Raw genomic sequence first — 19,552 nt, 5'->3', positions numbered from 1 at the left:
ATATTGTTACTAAAGAAGGTGGCGGCTTCATTTATTTTACAAGCACTTAGTTAATAAACATAACATTACTGGAAACCGAAGTAACATCACAGTGACTTGATCTTTCTTTACATACAGTAAATAGAATTCATTCCATTCTTTTGATGTTCTGCAACTGTACTTAGTATATACTAAAACAACTGAGTTATGCCATAGCACAGAAATAATTGTTGAAATGTACTTTTCTTATCCAAACACAAAAGTTTTGTTAGGGAAAACGTAATGGCTTACATTGTTTGTCTGTTCGAACACTTAGGACATCTGTTGGTCCACTGTCACCAAACTGATTGCGTGCTGTGACGTATATTTGGTAGTGACTACCTGACAGTAATCCTCCGATCGAGTATTTGTAGGTTGGAGATATGGATAAAGGAACTTCGTGCCATTGGCCATTTTCCTTGCGTAGATGAATGATGTACTCTGAAATATATAAGAAAATTAATATTTTAAATATAAATATATCTTAAAACAAGCAGCATTAAAATACAAGTTCAATAAAACTTTCGAACATAATGAGTATTAGTATGTCCTTAATAAATAAAAACGGAACTGCATTTTTTATCTCAGCAAACGCTTTTGAAATGACACTTTAGAACCATCGCCGTTTCTTTTGTCTCGGCTGATTTGTTGGACTGTCCCATGAAATTTAACCTAGAAACTGTAAAATGAAAGTTCTCAACTACTACGTCGAATTTTTGAAATCATCACAGGGTTTTATTCAGTGGTATTGAAAAGAAGTTATCAGTCTTAGTGAATCACGAGTAACGATGTTACCAATAAAACGTTGTTGAATGAGCAAGGATGTGCAAAGATTGATACAATGACACATTTTTCCTTGTTAGACTATAGTCTCAGCACCTCCAATCTTTCTATTACTTTCTCCATTTCGGTTAGGTTTTCAACTGGGCAATGCTTTTGGTTGTTGTACATTTTTCTGTTTTCATGAAAAGTAAATACCCAAGTATACCCACTGTCCAAAAAGAAACCAAACTGTTCGAAAATAGAAGAAACTAGTGGAGCCACCTGTATCTTTGTGTTGTCGAAAGCGGCAACCTTCATTAGTGTTGTGTCAACTGTTTATGACATTTAATTCATTACAAGCAGAGTAATAGTGCCAAGAGTGATAGTGTATTTTGACTAACGGTCGGTCGTCACGATATTCATGCCGCATGTGACGAATTCTCGCTATACATCGCTTCGAAACTTCGAGGTAAAACTCACCATTGACCTTTTGGCCAGGCGGAACGAATTCTTTGTCGATAATGCCCTTGGAATCGCAGAAACAAATCAGCATTATCTGTACTTTTCACTTTTCCAAGCGACTTTTTTCGGATGCCCCGCTTCTGGTGGTCTCCACTCAGCACTCTGGCGCTTTGTTTCGGGCTCATACTCAAAATACAACGTTTCGTCACCAGTAACGAAGGAAGTTAGAGTCCTTACGAGCGATTTTAATGAGCTCGTTGCAGTGTTAAATTCGATACATTTTTTGGTCCTCGGTCAACTTGTGGGGGACAAATCGCGAATTCAATTTACGAAGGCCCAAAAGCTCGGTTAAAATGTTGTGCACAGTTGAATTTGGAATCTTCAATTCATCCTCAATCAATCTCATAGACGATTTCGGGTTTTCGTTGAAGAAATTACACACTTTTAGGATTTTAATTTCGCTCAGTCCATTTTTTGGACGGCCCGGCTTTTCGTCGTCCTCAAGCGTCTCACGACCACTTTGAAATCGCTTAAACCACTCGTAAACTTGAGTACGGGATAAGTATGCATCACCGTATGCTTTTTGAGGAATTTGATGCATTTCGGTAAAACGTTTACCACAAAATTCAATCGCAGCTCTCGGTTTGAAACTCATTTTCGGACCGTTTGTCAAAACACACTGTCACTCTTGGCACTATAACTCGGCTTCTAATGAAACAAATGTCATAAACATTAGACACAACACTAACGAAGGTTGCCGCTTTCGACAAAAAAAAAGATACAACAGGTGGCTCCACTAGTTTATTCTATTGTCGAAAAGTTCGGTTTCTTTTTCGAAAGCGGGTGTATAATAGTTAATTCACGTTGAAGAAGCTAAAGACGGAAGCTAACATCCAATTGTTCATATAATGAGACGAATATTCCTACGCAGGCGATTTGTTACAAAATCGATAATCATCGAGGCCTTTAGAACGTCAATAAAGATTCAGAAAATGTTTTATCCTGCATCGCAAGATATATTTAACGCAAAAATATTCAAACAAGAGATGTATTTGGAATGTCTACCCTTTGGAATGTCTTAATTATAGTACTCGAGATGATGTACTAATAAATCGTTGTAGAAGAATTTAGTTTTATTAGAAATATTCAATTTTAGGTGTTTCTCAACAACAGATAAGCAAAATAATTAAATTAATTATTAATTCAAATATTAGAACTCGCTGTTAGGAGAACATACATTGTGAAACATAATATATTAACATTAACATCAAAAAAGTATTATAGGCATCCCAAAAAAAAGTATGAGATATTATTTACAGATCATCACCTGATGGAAGGGCTTTCTTTTTACTTTCTACTTGTATTTTCACTTCAATTGCAGAACGACGAGTGGAAAGAATTTCGACCTTTGGCACAGCCGGAGGATCTACAGGCAAGAGAAGCTGGAATAACGATTTATAACATACTAGTGTGCATAAATATATTATATAACATATATATGATTGAATAATGATTTATCCATTTATTTACCTCCATGAAATGTCTTTACTACTAGTTGTTCGGACGGAGGGCCCATACCCATTCTATTGAAGGCCCTGATTTGTATGGTGTAGCTGGTAGAAGGATGAAGACCTAACAGAAGATATCGGTGTTCTGATTCCACTCTTTCCACATTCAGGGTTCGATACGATAATTGATGGCTTGATAAACTGGAAGTTGTGTAGCCAATGTAGAAACCTCTTAAATCTCCATTCCACGAATCCTTTGGTGGTGGCTATGGAGGAATGAAAGAAGAAATCGAGTAGAGTTTTGAGTAAATGAAGCTAAACTTTTATTTGATTATAAATATATAATATGATTTACATTACTCTTTAGTCGAATAAAGATTCAGGTTTTGGAATTTTTAATGTCGCAAACTCTACTAATAAAACTTTACTATAATTTTATAAAATTTTCCTAATACAACACAACTGCCAAATGTTAAATTTTTGTAGAGATGAAGCCGAGTTCTAGTTCAGTTTATAATTGAAACTTAAGCCTTTAAACGGCGAAGTTTTTAATAATGCCTTATCATGAAACTGTTGGAATTCATTTCATTAATATTGGAAAGCGTCTTAAATCTAATCAGCAGTTTAGATACACTAAAAAGAAATAGACCAGTTCCTGATGGAAACGATAGATTTTTATTTAGTATGTTACTTATGTGATGCAATATTATGTAACAAGCAGAGACATATTAAGGCTATCAGATTGGTTCTGATCTGAGAATCGCGATAGGGAATATTGAAGGGAGTTAATCGAATTCGTCAAAGTGAGTCGATTAACTCAGGCTCAGCTGAATCTTAAATCGCTCAATGGTTAACTTCCTGGGCATATTTCCAAAGGGAAGTGATTCCCACATTCCTAAACGAAATGTCAACTCAACATGGTTAAGAAGTCAAAATGTTTCTTTTCTTTTTTTTTTTTAAGAAATCAGTTTTCTCTGTGGTCATTATGCCAAACTCCAATTTATTTGTTTTCTTAATGCAGTAAAATCAGGTAAAAAGGACTCAGACTATCAGCAGTCTTGGTCCAAGTAAGGAGTTTATGGGTTGTGTGCTGTTTTGACGAGGCTCTCGCAAAGTATTGCTTTGGCAGTATTGACGAAAGGCCTTAGGCAGCATAAATTTTAAGCTCAATGCCTCACAGTGAACGCGAGACTGAAAATTAACGAAGTATGACATTTGGATTACTTCGATTGATGAGCTGTCTACGGAGGAAGACTGTTAGTCGAATGCATTGCAGTTGACTAACAGTCTTCGCAAATTTGCGTACATATTAACGAAGATGTACGCAAATAGCGGGATTACATTCCTCGTGTTGAAGTGATTTAACTTTCTCACAGTTCTCTTTTACTGGGCAAAGATCAATAGTCGCTGAATCATCCCTCTTACTTCACCGGTGAAGTTAAGAGTGACGATTCAACCGGCTTCTTTCGACGATGCTTGTTGGGGTATTACTATTCATTTCATTGAATACTATATTCTGTGCTTTGAACTATCACTTTCAATATTCTGAGACTGCCCTTCTTACAGTCAGAGGTGGTGAGTCCAGTTTGTTCCCCCAAAAGAAGAAGATTGCAAGGCTTCTGGACTGTGGGAATTCGACTTACACTATCCTGGAAACGCGGTCGCTGAAGGCATCGCAACTCCAAGTTTCGAAAAATAAAAACATAATTTATTTTAATTACTTGAACTGTTTTATTTGTTTATTTGGAAGGACATTAGGGATAGGAAAATGATACTGGTTTAAAACCCGAGTTGGTTTCCGTGGGCATTTCTGAAAAATATGCAAAGTTATCCAATGAATATCAATTTTAGAATAATTAATTTGATTGTTTCGAAGAGAATACTGTTGTTTTTGAAATGAATATTACGTTTTTATGCCATAATTCATGGCTTAATTTATTTTTGTATGCGTAAATATATATACCTTATACGATTCCCATTAAAATATTAGTAATCTCGTTATTTAATTTAACGTATGTTTTCAAGTTCAGTTTTTTTCCATTTGTGTGTTCATTAAAGAGTGGCTCAATTAAAAGGCATGACTTTTGTGTACGATTCACTGAGTTGATAGCTCAAATTGTTCTTCTTTTCGCAGTTCTTTCATGAATTTTTAACAGCTTCATTAAATAAAATAAATAAATAAAATTAATTCAAAGTAACCTGTTTTATCAAACAGTTTAGGTTTATTTCCCTGTCCTGTAAACAGTTTTCGAATAGTGCATAGAAAATCATATTTGAAGTTTGAAAATACTAGTTAATATGAAGAATACGGGAAGCCATCGTTGTTGTTTCCACCTGTCTTATCTTTGAATATATGAACCATTCTTGCTAGAATGGATAGAAGTGAAGTCACAAGAGTATGGCAGGTAGAGAAAGGCTATCAACCGATTTCCAAAAGTTAGGACCCAAAGAAATTCGCCTAGAGCAAAATCAGTAGGACTCTCCTACTGTAGTAATGAGTGAAAAAAAAACTGTAAATGTAGTGACGCTGGAGATAGAAACAAAAGATAATGCCCGTTTCTTGTTCTGGCTGCAGCCATTTTCAAGTTTAACAACCACGTTGGAGGCCCCATTTTGTAGTACATGTTCTAATGATCTCTAATTTTTTTTAGTTCTTAAAACATGCAGTTTGGTTGACTGAGTAAATAGCTACTCCGATCTCTAATCAGGAGGCTCTGGGTTCAAATTACATATTGCGAATGTTGCGAATATCTTCAGAGAGGTGAATTTTCATCACGGTGGGAAAGCATGCTTGGTTTTTAAGTCGGGAGAATCGTATTATGATTATCTATTCCTAACAACGGAACTAATATACTATAGGTTTAGAATCTTCCGTGAGTGACTTTCACATTAAACTAATTCCACCACGATACCGCTTACCTTCCAAGATATCCTTACGAATGTTGCTCCTTTTTCTTCGATTTTTACATTCTTTGGAGACATTCCTGGTTCTGAAATAAGGAAAAGAACACAATAAACCTCCATGTATTGTTTTAGTTTCATTTTGAATAATGAATCAACATTCAAAATACGATGTAAAACATTTATATATTTGCGAAAATATGTTAAACATATTTGTGAATTATATATTCTGATATTCACAGTTATTTCTTTTGAGAAATTGGAATTTCAAATATATCAATTCAGAATTATATAATTATGAAATAAGAGAGGGTTTCGAAAAAAATTATTAATAAACACTTTTACTAACAACTTGATTTCGAAATAAATGATCTCTAACTTTTTTTAGTTCATCACACATATTTCGAGTCACGTAGACACGCAAAATATTCCTGCATTTGTTCCACTGTGGAAAGAAGATATCATCTCTCTCAGATAACACAGAAATAATAGAGTGTCTTTCACCATAAAACACTGAATGTTCTACATTACTTTAAATTAACTTTTCTTGCCGGCCAGATGCTCCTTCAGTGGGTGCCAGTATTGGAAATTACGGGATACTAGATCAGGGTGGGTGGTACAGAATTTACCAGAGTATCTTCATAATCAGGCGCATGTGAGCGAAAGTATTATCGGGCAGTATGTACTTCTTTTATGCAAGTAACTTGTGATGAATGTCAAACCGAAATTGATCGTGTGTGTTACAGTAGCACCTTTCAGCATTTACGATGTTATCCTTTGTAAGAAATTAAAGAGAAGCGCACAGTCATGATCCCATAACACTAATATTGTGGTGCAGAAGAAGATGATGGGCGCTTTCCTGTACATTTCAGATTATTCCATCATCAGCAGCATTTTATTATCATATCACAGATTTTGTCTCAGGTGAGAGAATAATATTCTAAAATACACAACTCCACATTATCCCAGATACTCAGCATGTATCATATGCTGAGTATCTGGGATGGCATATGTGATGCGAGAACAATATGCTGCTGATGGAAGAATTTGGAATTAACAAATATTTAAAAGTAACTTAGTAGAATAAAAACTTTCATGAATATCCACAAACAATAAGGCCAAATATTTTAAGAAATATTGAAAATTAAACTTATTCCGAGGGAAAAAATCTTGCTGGGGATTTGAATATTATCACAAACGGTTTGTTTCAAGATTTATTTATTTATTAAGAGAAATAATATAGGTTTACTAGTTTCCGCCTAAAGAATGATATCTATATTAGTAATGGAATATGGAGAGAGAGAGAGAGAGATCTTAATGCCAAATCTGTACTACTTAAAAGTCATGAGAGCTGCCCAGCATATATTCGAATTTTATTAGTAAATTTTTTTCAGGTTTCACTGACCGGACCTGACAGCTGAAGGTCAATCAGGTGTAGAGATTCTTCCGCCAAAACTAAAGGTCAAGACAACAGTGACTTCAGTTATTTACAGAAGATTCGGGGGTACCCGAACCTAAAACAAGGAACTTCGGAATTGTATAAAAAGTTCTTGAGAACCTCTAAGAGGGAGGCTGGAAGTTTTTTCGTCTTACTGCAGTTCGTTGGCCCGCTCGGACTTCCGAGATTTCGTCGGAACGTGACCCTAGGCACGGGGAAACCAGGAGAGGCAGATTATTCTTCGGAGATTTATTTTCCGAAGGATAATCGGAAAAAATCGGAAAGTAAGGGAATGTGCCAAGTGCGACCAGTTACACGGGGTCTATAGTAGATCCAGAACCAACGGTAAGCTATGCCGCAATTCTCGGAAGAGGACTACAGCAGGAGAACCGTTAAAAGCCATTCAGCAAATGCTAGTATAAAGAACGGAGGAAAGCAGTCAGCAGGTCCTACACAAATCTTCATAGCTGGTAGAACTGTATACGTTTCTGCGAATTTGTGAGTAGATTCTATTGTATTAACGCTGAGGTAGTGATTAAGAATTGTATGTCCGCTGAACGTAGCTTTGTTAAGAAAATTGTATAGTCGCTATAAGAAATAATTGAGGCTGAGGATTAGCTAGTATATATACACCCTCTGTCCAAAAAGAAACCAAACGTTTCGAAAATAGAAGAAAGAAACTAGTCGCGTCACCTGTTGTATCTTTTTGTTGTCGAAAGCGGCAACCTTCATTAGTGTTGTGTCAACTGTTTATGACATTTGTTTCATTAGAAGCCGAGTTATAGTGACAGTGTGTTTTCACGAACGGTCGGAAAATGAGTTTCAAACAGAGAGCTGCGATTGAATTTTGTGTTAATTTTGTGTTTAAAGCATCAAATGCTTCAAAAAGCATACGGTGATGAATGCTTATCCCGTACTCAAGTTAACGAGTGGTTTAAGCGATTTCAAAGTGGTCGTGAGACGCTTGAGGACGACAAAAAGCCAAGCAGTCCCAAAAACTAAACTGAGAGAAATTAAATCCAAAAAGTGCGTGATTTCATCAAAGAAAACCCGAAATCGTCCGTGAGATTGATTGAAGATGAGTTGGGGATTCCAAAATCAACTGTGCACAACATTTTGACCAAGAGTTTGGGCCTTCGTAAATTGAATTCGCGATTTGTTCCCCACAAGTTGACCGACGACCAAAAATGCATCGAATTGAACACTGCAAGGACCTCATTAAAACCGTTCGTAAAGACTCAAACTTCCTTGAAACTATCGTTACTGGTTACGAAACGTGGTGTTTTGAGCCCGAAATAAAGCGCCAGAATGTTGAGTGGAGACGACTAGAAGAGGGGCATCCGAAAAAAAGTTGCTTGGAGAAGTCAAAAGTAAAGCAATGCGGATTTGTTTCTACGATTACAAGGGCATTATCCACAAATAATTTTCCGCCTGGCCAACCGGTCAATGGTGAGTTTTATCTCGAAGTTTCGAAGCGATTGATAGCGAAAATTCGTTATACGGCATGAATATCGTGATGCAGGCAGCTGGTCACTTTTGTACGATAATGCATCATCTCATCGTTCGAACATTGTGACCGTGCCAAACGCTGTATCGAAGCTGAGGGAGAGTATATTGATTGAAATAAATGATTGGGTTAATTATAATTGGCATGTGTTTTATTTTCTAACGAAAGTTCGGTTTCTTTTTGGACAGAGGGTGTATTAAGAAGAATGTTAGCCTAAGATCTATATAGACTGTGACTGCCAGTAATTGCCTAGATTTTGTAAAGCACGTTATTTAAGCATTGTGAACAGCTGTCTAAATTATAAGGTGACGATTTGAGTTCAAGATAGGCATCAGAGAGAGAACGTTTCAATTGTATATTAGATTGTATAGTTGCATAAGATAAAATAAACATGTTTTGGTTAAAACTATCGCCTGATCTTTGACAATGCGCTGTCTCATAAAAACAACCGAACCTGTGTGCTTAAATTAGAGAAATTGTCACGGCTGACTATTTAGGTAATTATTTTAGAAAGTGATCTATTCTATAAGTGTTATAACCAATCTTCTCGTGCTATAAAATTATTTCAGGGTGGCGCAGTCGAAAAATAATATACATTTTTGCTGAGTTACTTAGCATGGGAGATAGTTAACTGTAACCATGAGTTGCCTATTCTTGAAGCCTTCTCACTAACAGCGCTAACACTTGTAGAAAGTATAAACGATTGTAAGCGGGGATTGAGTTAATCGGATTAAATTAGAATAAGGTAACGATTACTTAACAGAGAGTCTGAAGTTAAAGTAGACTTAGGAAGGATTAACGACAGAAAAAGGTAAAAAATAATAATTCTAAAGTGCAGCAACTGATAAGAAAAAATAATTAACAACCCAAAATATTACAATGGCGCACCTGACATTATTTTTCACTCCTTTATATGATATTTCACATGCAAGATAATTGAAAGTATTTATCGGTTCTATTTATTTTTAACTATTCTGTCCACAAAATGTCTGTCTGTCCATAAAATGCCATTGTTTTAGCTTTATCTATGGATATTTTCATTCAAATTGTTCCACTATAATGTTTAAATTATATATTGCTATTTGTAAATTGTCTTCTTTATTTAATATTATTACCTGATCATCAACATATAACAGTGTATTTATTTCATTATTCTGGGAAACCTCTATATCTGGATTGTTTAAGGCGTTCCATTGTACTAATATTTCATTAATGTAAATATTGAAAAGTGTTGGAGACAGAGGGCATCCCTGTCTTACTCCTTGGTTTATAGATTATTTTTTAGACAACTTTTCATTTATTTTTATTTCATTATCTTTATATATATATTCAATATTGTATGTAGTAAAATATTAGGTATATTTATTCTTTGTAATATATCAAACAGTTTACATCTTTTTACTTTGTCAAATGCTTTTTCGTAATCTAGAAACAAAAGATGAGTTTCTAAATTAAATTCTCTTCTTTTTTCTAAGTAGTTTTAAACAAAGCTGCATCCATTGTAGAGCGTCCTTTACTAAATCCATTTTGGCATTCTAATAATATTTTTTCACTGTATATTTTCAATTTTTTATTAAGTATTCTACTATATATTTTGTAGCATGTATTCAATAAACTATTACCTCAATAATTAACAGGTTTTCTTTTATCCCCCTTTTAAAATAAGTATTACTATACTTGTATTCCATTCTATTGGTATTTGTCCATTCGTATATATTTTATATAAAATTTTTAATACTGTCTGATGAAATTTTTTTGGAGAAAATTTATAGTTTCTTGATCAGACAAATCATCCGATAAAGTACTAGCAGAGAAAACAGCTTAAAATGTGATCATTAGAATCAGTTGGATGTATTATTGCGTGTTCAAACTATAGAATAACCGTGTTAAAGCTATACGATCGCATTGCTCTTGACGATAATAATTCCATTGCTATGCCGAAATACGTCTTTCATATTATATTACAGAAAGAACAGAGGAGAGGATAGGAGGTAAAGGTCAAGACTGTTTTCCCTAAAATTTAAATATGGTTTTTTGCCACTATAAGCCATCGGCAGACAAAGTGACATGTTGCATAGCAATGAAATTTATCTACCACATACTGTGTGTGTGTGGGGGGGGGTACTAGATATACCATATTTTATTCGTCACTTATCATGTAATATAATCGATTATAATACATTTAAGTTAACCAAATTCTGTACATGGTAGATGGATTTTATCACTGGGCGCGACTACCACCATGAATACTTGAGGCCTGAAGAAGGTCTTTAGAGAAAGGCTCAAGAATTATCCAACCCATTAATACCCCCTCATGATATTAATGTCAAATAGGTTTACAATCTTTGTGATTTAAGTCGCATAAAAATATCACTTCTTGGTAGAATTGATCGACTACCTAGTCATGCATCATTTCTGGTATCAGAGGGATGTAGTTCGATGGACATCTTTCTTTCGAAGAGGTGAACACACACTCAATCTTGTCCCTTCTCCTCGTCACAGGACAATTTCATCTACTGCAAATGGGTTCGTGAAGGAAGAATACTCGTAACAGGTCCAACAAAGTCAAGAATTCTTCGAATTTTTCAATTAGGCGTGTACTTAATTTATAAACTAAGAAATCATGATATCACACTTTCCTCAAGTGAAGAATTTTCAATATTTTTCTTGACTATCTCTCCCAATAAAGGATGGCAATTTCTAGAACAGCACAGAAATATGTTTTGATGAAAACTAAAGAATGCTGCATCCAATACTTCCCAAAAATTCAAATCGGATTTTTTTTAAGTCACTTTAAGATTGTGATAAATAGTGGTAGTACTATCGTCACGCTTTGAAATTTATATTATACCTAATGACCTTCACAGAGATCTACTTCATTCGAACTTGGAGCCCGCTGGTAGTAAAGACGTGTGCTATCTACCACCTACATCGGCATTGTTATGATACGTGCTTGCCTGGATTTCACTGAAGTCCAGTAGATGGAGTTTGTAGAAATTAACACTAGTACCATCGCGTTTAAAAATTCTAAGGCTTTCCCTCAGTTGCTGTATTTTACCTAGTAATACCAAAAAAGTCTATGCTTTCCCTTGAAGGCAAATGGATTAATGGTTTTATTAAGAAACTTGAATGCTTTATATAGTATGTATTTTCTTTATAACATAAGAAATCATGAACTCACACCTTCCTCATGTGTCGCCACTACAATGGCAGTGGAGGGATCTCCTCGTCCAACCTCGTTCTCTGCAAGTACTTGAAACTCATAAGTGGTGTGTGGACGAAGGTCAGATACATGAAAGGAATTCTGGGTTCCAGTAATTTTCACTTCGTTAAGCTTAGCACTCTGGGATGCACGATCACCTAAGTATGCATGTAATAAAGACAGAAAATATGTGAATACAGCAAAAGTCCATTCTTTTTTTCTAATCCCGAAAAAAGGATTTAAAGTGGAAAACAATGTGAGGATATTAATCCCTGATATTCGAAAATTAAGTTTACAACATTGAACGTACCATCTTGAAATCATACTAACTCTTACCTGATGCTTTTGTTGCATAGATGATGAAGTAGGCAGAAATGGGACTGTTTCCATTGTAGGGATGGTTCCAGATCAGTCTGACACTGCTACTCCAAACATCTACGGCTGAAAAGTCTTTCGGTGAATTTGGACGCTCTGGAAAGCGAAAGTAAAATTATTACGTAATATGTATTTCTGATTTTGTTTATTATCAATCTGTGTGTGTGTCTGTCTTTAAACGAAACAATTCAAATGCAGCTTAAATTCTTTTTACACAGTATCATGTGTAAAAAGAATTTAAGCCTTTATATTCCCCACTGTTGGGCAAAGGCCTCTCCCGATGCCGGAGGGTTGGGCTACTTCTCCCATAATGACCTATTCCATTTTGGGAGAGTGTTTATACACTTGTATGAATGAATGTATGAAGGTGAAAGACAATCATGCACATCCACGCCCACGGCAGGATTCGAACCTGCAGCCTTTTGGCTGGAGAGCAGATACACTAACCAGTCGACCAACCATGCCGGCACAGTATCACCATCAGTCGCATTGTTAATCAGTAAATACTCAGGCATTATTTTAAAATCCATTTACACATTAAAAGCAGTAGGACAAGAAAATATATCCCGGATGACGGTTAAGATTAATAAGTCAAGTGGAAAATGCTCATATTTTTAGAATTATATAGAGTTAAATAATATGAAGTTAAATTATATATATATATATAGTCTATTTATTAATAAGGTCAAGCACCTTTTGTCTACTTTTATATGAGATATATATGACTTCTGCATTACTTCAACTTTGGTATCTCTCCAGGGTCTAGTTCCCACTGAAGACTTCAATAAAGATCGAAACCGGTTGAAAGCTTGGGTGATGAATGGCAATGCTGTAGCCCATGAAGTTTTAACTGAGGCTCAGATGTTGCTGTTACCTCCAAATGAAATATGAGCCTGCCACGGGGTAGAGCCAACGTTGAGAGTTCTTCTCAGTGACAGGGTGAGCCTGTTACTGAGGGGAAGAACGCTGAGCTTTTTATCCTGCGGGTCGCTCATTGTTGGGATCAGGATCTCAGCAACATAATGGGTGGTGGTCCTTCCCATTATGCATTGCATTATACACGCTTGTAAGGGTGAGTGCTTTGCATTATGGGATATATACTAAGGCAAGTGATATGAAGTCATCAGCCTCTATATACAAGTAGCTCAGACGTGAATATATTTCTCATGTGCAAAACTTTGTTTTGCGTTGGGAAAAGGATTAAAACCAAGGTTTATTAAATTTCTTAATGTCATTAACACACACACACACACACACACACACACACAAAGGGTGGTCTGAAAAGTTCTCTGTCTAACAATGATGAAACGAATTTATAATTTCAAAATTATTTATATTTTTCAACGTAATCTCCCTTAAGACTAATACATTTATTCCAGCGATGCTCCAGCGCCATTATCCCATCCCTGTAGTGGTTCTCAGTAAGATCTGCAAAATACCCTCTACAGCTGCAATCGCCTCTTGATTCGAAGAAAAACTGATCAACCAGGAAGAGTTTTAGTTTTGGGAAGAGATAGAAGTCAGAGGAGTCAAACCTGGGGAATAGCGTAGATGTTCCAACAATTTGTAGTTCACATCCCTTAATTTTCCCATTGCCAAAACACCTTTGTGGCCAGGTGCATTGTCCTAATGAAAGATGCTTTTTTCTTCTGCAAACCGGGCCTTTTCTCACGAATCGTCTAGTCTGGTTAAAGGATCGGAATAATATTCCGATTATTGTTTTACCCCTTTCAAGAAAATTAATAAACAAAATGCTTTAGCATCCGAAAACACTGATTCCATGACCTTTTCAGCTGCTGGAACCGACTTTGTCTTCTTTGGCGTTGAACAACCAGCTTCTGTCCACTGTTTTGATTGTTGTTTGGATTCTGGTAGGTAATGGTGAATCCAAGTCTCATCCATAGTAATAAATCGATACAGAAAATCAGTTTTATTCTTGTTAAAATGCTCCAAGCACTGTTCAGAGATTTTCATGTGAGTGCATTTTTGATCTGCTGTGAGCAACCGTGGCACTCATCTTGCACAAACCTTTTTTTATTTGCAATTCTTCGTGCAAAATATATCCTACACGTTCTTTTGAAATGCCTATAGTCTCAGCAATTTCATGCACTTTGACTCGCCGGTTCATCCAATACACATATCATACACTTGATCAATGAATTCTGGTGTTGTTACACTTTTTTGGACGTCTTTCACGTGGATAATCTTCAAGGCTGGTACGGCCACGTTCAAACTCGGCAGCCCATTTCTTAATTGTCAAAAACGAAGGAGAAGAGTGCCTAGAAACTTTTATGAATTTATTTTGCCGTTAAACCTTCTTTTATGAAGAATTTTATAACTGCACGATACTCAATTTTATCCATGTCAAGGGATACTTTTGCTTCAGACAGCTGTATAAAACAAACTACTTGATAGAATAACTTGCAATTTCACATGGATGCTTATGACAGATGTACCAACTTAGAAAAAAAATCTGGCCGATAGTGTTGCCTTCTATGGTCGAGGCCGAGAACATTGCAGGCCACCCTCGTATATATATGCTAGCGATACTATAGTATCGTTATCATATTATTTGACAGGTACTATGGATATCATCAAGCCGATCTATGGACATGTACTATGGATACCATCATTGCCACTCTTTTTTTATATCAATCCCACATCCGAAAAGTTGCAAAATATAAAAGCTGCATCTCATCTCATAACGGAAAGTAAGAATGTATAGAAAAGTACGAGTATGTCCAAGTTGAAATACCGAAATAATAACAACATAATACCACAGAGGATTTTAAATTTCACTACTATTTAATTTGATGTAACGGATTTTAGTATTACTGTCTTTACTTCAATATCTTTAGTTTCTCATACGTGTACTCCTCACAATTTAAAAAAAAAAACACCTTTATAATTGTTCTAATGAATAATTATATTCTGAAAATAAGTGCTGTAAAGTAATGCCGGACGTATAGATAACATCGCTAGTTTCTAAACCTGATATGATTTCCCCTTTCAGTCGTTTCCGACCGTAGGTGACTTTGAAGGTATTGCCCATAAAGTATTCCAGATGAGAGTTTTACAGGGTAGTTCACCATTGCTTTCCCCCAACCCCCTAATTTTATCCGGGCTTGGGACCGGCATATGGTTGGGACGTATTCATGACTGTAATCCATGTGTGTTTACGGGGCCGGTTTGCCTGTTCTTAGTGAAAAAACCCGAGTTTCCGGGTGATAAATCCTCCTACCTCTGTATGAAACCGACTAACTCACCTTTAGTCGAAAGAGACCAGATAAAGATTCCTCAGGTTATTGACGGGAATCGAGCCCAGGTCTTTCCGACCAAAGGGTTTCGTCTATACTGACTGAGCTATGGAGGCTCAAGATTTTTTCTGAACATTAATGTTCAGAAACTCTTGGAAGCATGATTCATATTCGATTGGTCTAATGTATAGGTGGCCACATGCGGCCCGTAATGTGATTTTGTGCAGCCCGCAGCAGGATAAAAATTATATTAAGTTATATGTATTATCAATTTAGCTGTTAGTTTCGACCGCAGATTTTTTGATCGATATACCAGTTATATTCATTATTTCTGATGACGGAAGCAATTTATATTCTCAACACGGAATCAAAATTGATTTAAAAAGATTACTCAATTTATAAAATCTACTGTGTAGCTCAGTGGATGTGGCACTTGCACACCAAAGAAGGAAGGCTTTGTTTCGAATCTAGTCGTCGACTAAAGGAAATTTTTCTAAGCCTTTTTTCAACCCGTTCTGAGTTAGTCGATCTCTGGCATAGGTCGACCACGAGATGGCGCCACTTGTTGAGCCGTCTCTCTTCAGTGCGTGCCGCTTAATTGTGATAGCCTTGGGCCAGCTTTCTCTGATTGGCTGTCAGTGGAGATTGAACTGCCCACTCAGTTCTCCAAAAGTTAGATAGGGCCAAACGGTCTCGTCTACTCCCTATACGGGAATAAAAAGGCGTTAGCTGATTTCTTTTTTTTTTTTTTTTAAATATACTGCTTATCTGTACGAGTTGTAGTAGTGGGAGTGGTAGATTTCTATGTGCTCGTGTGAGGCCCGTGACGCAACCAATCATCATATATTAGCCCTAGAATAGAATGAAGTTGGCCACGCCTGGTCTAATGGAAACAAATTTTAAACAAATATTAAATTTAAATATTTAATAAAGGGAGAATTAGATGATAATAATTAAATGCATAACCATTCCAAGGGAGGTCCAATCCGTTTTATACCCAAAGTTCAACGATATGACCGTATCAAGGATACCACTGAATCAACAGTAATCAGTACTTGATATGTATTGCTATATTTTCACTCTCCACATACCACCTCACCAACGCAAATTATATTTTTAGTCCCATAAGACTATCACAGTTGTTTGCAATAATTATTTAACATAATTACGTTCTGATTCTCAACTGTAAATATTAATAAAATACTGGCAACTTCTGTTATGATAATTTCTTACCTATAACACTAAGGCGAATCGTCATCATGCTACTACCAAAAGTATTTTTTCCAATGCACGTATAGAGAGCGCTGTCATTGCCTTCTGTCCTTTCCATGATCATGGAAGATCTGATGCCTGCATCTGTGTTCAAGTTGATGATTTTTATACTATAGAAAAATAAATTAAATAAAGCTTAAAATTACACTGGATTTCAGCGTGTAAGGAATTTATGTTTTGAAAGAATGCGTCTAAAGAGACCTAAAATAAATCAAGAGCCCTCTTACCGTCCGTCTGGTAATGTTTTTAGTTGTCGCCTCCCACTCTCCCAGAACAATTCCAAAGGACTATCGCCACTTACGTTACATACAATCTCAGTTCTCTCCCCTTTTTTCACTGTTTTTCCAGAAGCAGATAGTTTTGCTACAGGTGGAACTAGAAAAATCACTCAATTACCATAGTGATAATGTCAAGAGCAAATTAAACAATTATAATTATTACAACCCCCAACAAAGAGATTCGTTAATTTAGTTATATTTCACTCAGTTAAAATGCTAAAATTAAGCTGGTGCATGCGAAATGTGACTCACCTTGAACTTCCAAACGCACAGTCTTTTTCAAGCCATCTCCCACACCATTTGTTACCTCACACGAATAAAAGCCTTCATCTTCTTTCTTAATCTCTGTGATAGTCAGAGATCCATCATCCTGAGTTCGCCAGCGACTACCCGATACCGGCTCCATTTGTTGCGTAGTGAGTCCTAGAGATATAACTAGTGTTGGTGTTAGGTTTTTTGTTTTTTTTTAAATTACGCTTTCGTTTCTTTATTATTACAAAATTTCACATTGAAGGACATTAAGTAATTTCGACATTAAAACAGAGTTTTGGAAGCGGGTATTATTAAAAATGTCTTAGAGTTATAACTTAGATTTATATCTCAAAATGCAAATTACTTAAGTACTTGTATTATTCTTCAAATTGGAGGTGTTTATTGTTAATTTCAGTATAGTACAGTACACAACAACACAATGGGTGCGTTTATTAAGCCTCTAAGGCATCAAACACAGATACTGAGTATTAACTGAAACCGTCCAATTACCTTTTGTCTTTTTCCAAATAGCCGTTGGCGCAGGATTTCCTGTGGCATCACAGTTAAGAACTAATTTCTTCCCTGAAAGGACTGCAGTGTCATAGGGCTGTCGAACCCACGTGGGAGGGACTGAAAAATTATTCGAAAATCTCAAATGCAAATTATAACAGTAGAATCCTGATCGCTTTATAAATAAAACCAAGTATTGTTTAAGCATTTTAAAGAAAGTACAAGACTACTATCAAACAAAACCTACCCATCACCTTAAGTTTCGTTAGAAATTTATCTGTACCAGCCATGTTAGATACGATGCATGTATAGTTGCCAGCATGTTCTTCTTTCACTGAAGCTATTGTAAAGGCAGAAGTGAAATCATCTTGCCTACGAACGGAAACATCTGAAGTTTCTACAAGGGGCTGGCCGTTCTTTACCCAGTGGAAGGTAGCTGGAAGGTCCCCTTCACTGATAACGCAGAATACTTGATATCGTTGACTTCTTTGAAGACTCACTTCTGGAGGCATCGGAACTAGTTTAGGTGGCACTGGCAAAGAAATCCAAAGAAAACTTTTCATTTGTTTGACGATGGAGAAACTTCTCTTATTATTTTTAACACAGAAGGACTTCGTCTATACTGACTGAGCTACGAAGTTATAGCAACATTGCCACATGCTACGTAATAAATAAACTTTTTTATATAGTGTCAGTATATTAGAAATACAATTACTTTTTTAAGAAATGATTTCCGTTTTTCTTCGTCAATGAGAGAATTGGTAGCAGTTTAATAAAATGATTGAAATACTAAACAGAGTTAATGATAGGCGATTTTATCTCTAACAATAAGAAATTGCCCTGATAATATTGGAAAATCCGAGTGTGATGATGAGACTTAAGGATAAGCATGTAACTAATAAAATGAAAGCAAAATTGCAATAATAATGAATACAGATAACAAGGATTTGTCACTAGAAATAGGTTTTCTAAAGTATTTCAGGTCTTCACTAGAAAAGTGAAATAACTCATTCTTACCGGTGCTTTAAAGCATAATTCTTTTGCTTTCTACATAACAGTTTGGGCCATCAGTTAATGTGATCCTATTCGTATATATTTAATGTTAATAATTCCACTGTCAGTTGTGCATTATACTAAATAAATATCTAGTAACAAATCTTATGAATAAAAACAAAGGTTTATTAAATATTTATAAATTTAATATATCTTCATTATCATAACTAACATATAACACTTCAGTAATTGCATAATATATTTATTTCATAACTTTATGAAAACATTAAGTTTTGACATATTTCTATAAAATTGCGTTACTAAAAAGTGTAAAAATATTACCCCGCCTTGTATTTATAAAAGTGTGATATTACAAATCTAAAAGTATAAAAATATTATTATATTACTAGGGGGCTCTGCCCCCCACCCGGCGCCTACGGCACCCAACCCCCTGAGTTCCTGGGTGGTAAGCCGGTTCTACCTTGTTTGGAAACGTCCAACAAATTGCTGTCTCATAAAGGCAAAAAGATTGTTGGACGTTTCAAAATAATGAAGAGACAAAAAACGTTTCAAATTTCGGCTTATCGTTTTATATATATTATTATATTATTTATATAATCTCTTATTAAATTCAAATGTAAAAAAAATAACTCTTTTAAAATTCATGAAATAATTTTATAATGAAGTGTAATCCCAATGTAAAAAGATAATTAATTCCAATGATATTAATATTATTATTAATTATTAAGAATATTAATCTTAATAATAAAATTTAATATATATATATAGTAGTATAAAAGAAATATTAAAAATAAAT

At 35.5% G+C, this 19,552-nt stretch overlaps 1 protein-coding gene across 1 annotated transcript; it reads right to left on the bottom strand.

Annotated features, from left to right (window-relative positions):
- Nucleotides 1–247: 247 nt before the first annotated feature.
- On the bottom strand, nucleotides 248–18,254 carry LOC150097795 (cell adhesion molecule Dscam1-like). Its single transcript, XM_090406991.1, has 10 exons — nucleotides 17,990–18,254; nucleotides 17,743–17,862; nucleotides 17,233–17,403; nucleotides 16,930–17,077; nucleotides 16,664–16,812; nucleotides 12,135–12,269; nucleotides 11,780–11,956; nucleotides 5,670–5,740; nucleotides 2,773–3,016; nucleotides 248–459 (listed from the first exon to the last, which is right to left on the bottom strand). The coding sequence occupies exons 1-10, from the start codon at nucleotides 18,252–18,254 to the stop codon at nucleotides 248–250; spliced, it is 1,692 nt and encodes a 563-aa protein (XP_090263117.1).
- Nucleotides 18,255–19,552: the final 1,298 nt, after the last annotated feature.

The sequence above is a fragment of the Typopeltis vanoorti genome, chromosome 17 (genome assembly GCF_054136105.1).
Source record: "Typopeltis vanoorti isolate ZY-2024b chromosome 17, IOZ_Tvanoo_1.0, whole genome shotgun sequence".
Lineage (NCBI taxonomy): Eukaryota > Metazoa > Arthropoda > Arachnida > Uropygi > Thelyphonidae > Typopeltis > Typopeltis vanoorti.
This window is presented reverse-complemented; position numbering and strand designations above follow the sequence as displayed.

Coding starts and splice junctions, on each gene's coding strand:
- LOC150097795 (XM_090406991.1), bottom strand. CDS start 18,254: ATGCCTCCAGAAGTGAGTCTTCAAAGAAGTCAACGATATCAAGTATTC. Junction 17,863..17,989: donor AACGAAACTTAAGGTGATGG/GTAGGTTTTGTT, acceptor ATAATTTTTCAG/TCCCTCCCACGTGGGTTCGA. Junction 11,957..12,134: donor CTATGCAACAAAAGCATCAG/GTAAGAGTTAGT, acceptor ATGCATACTTAG/GTGATCGTGCATCCCAGAGT.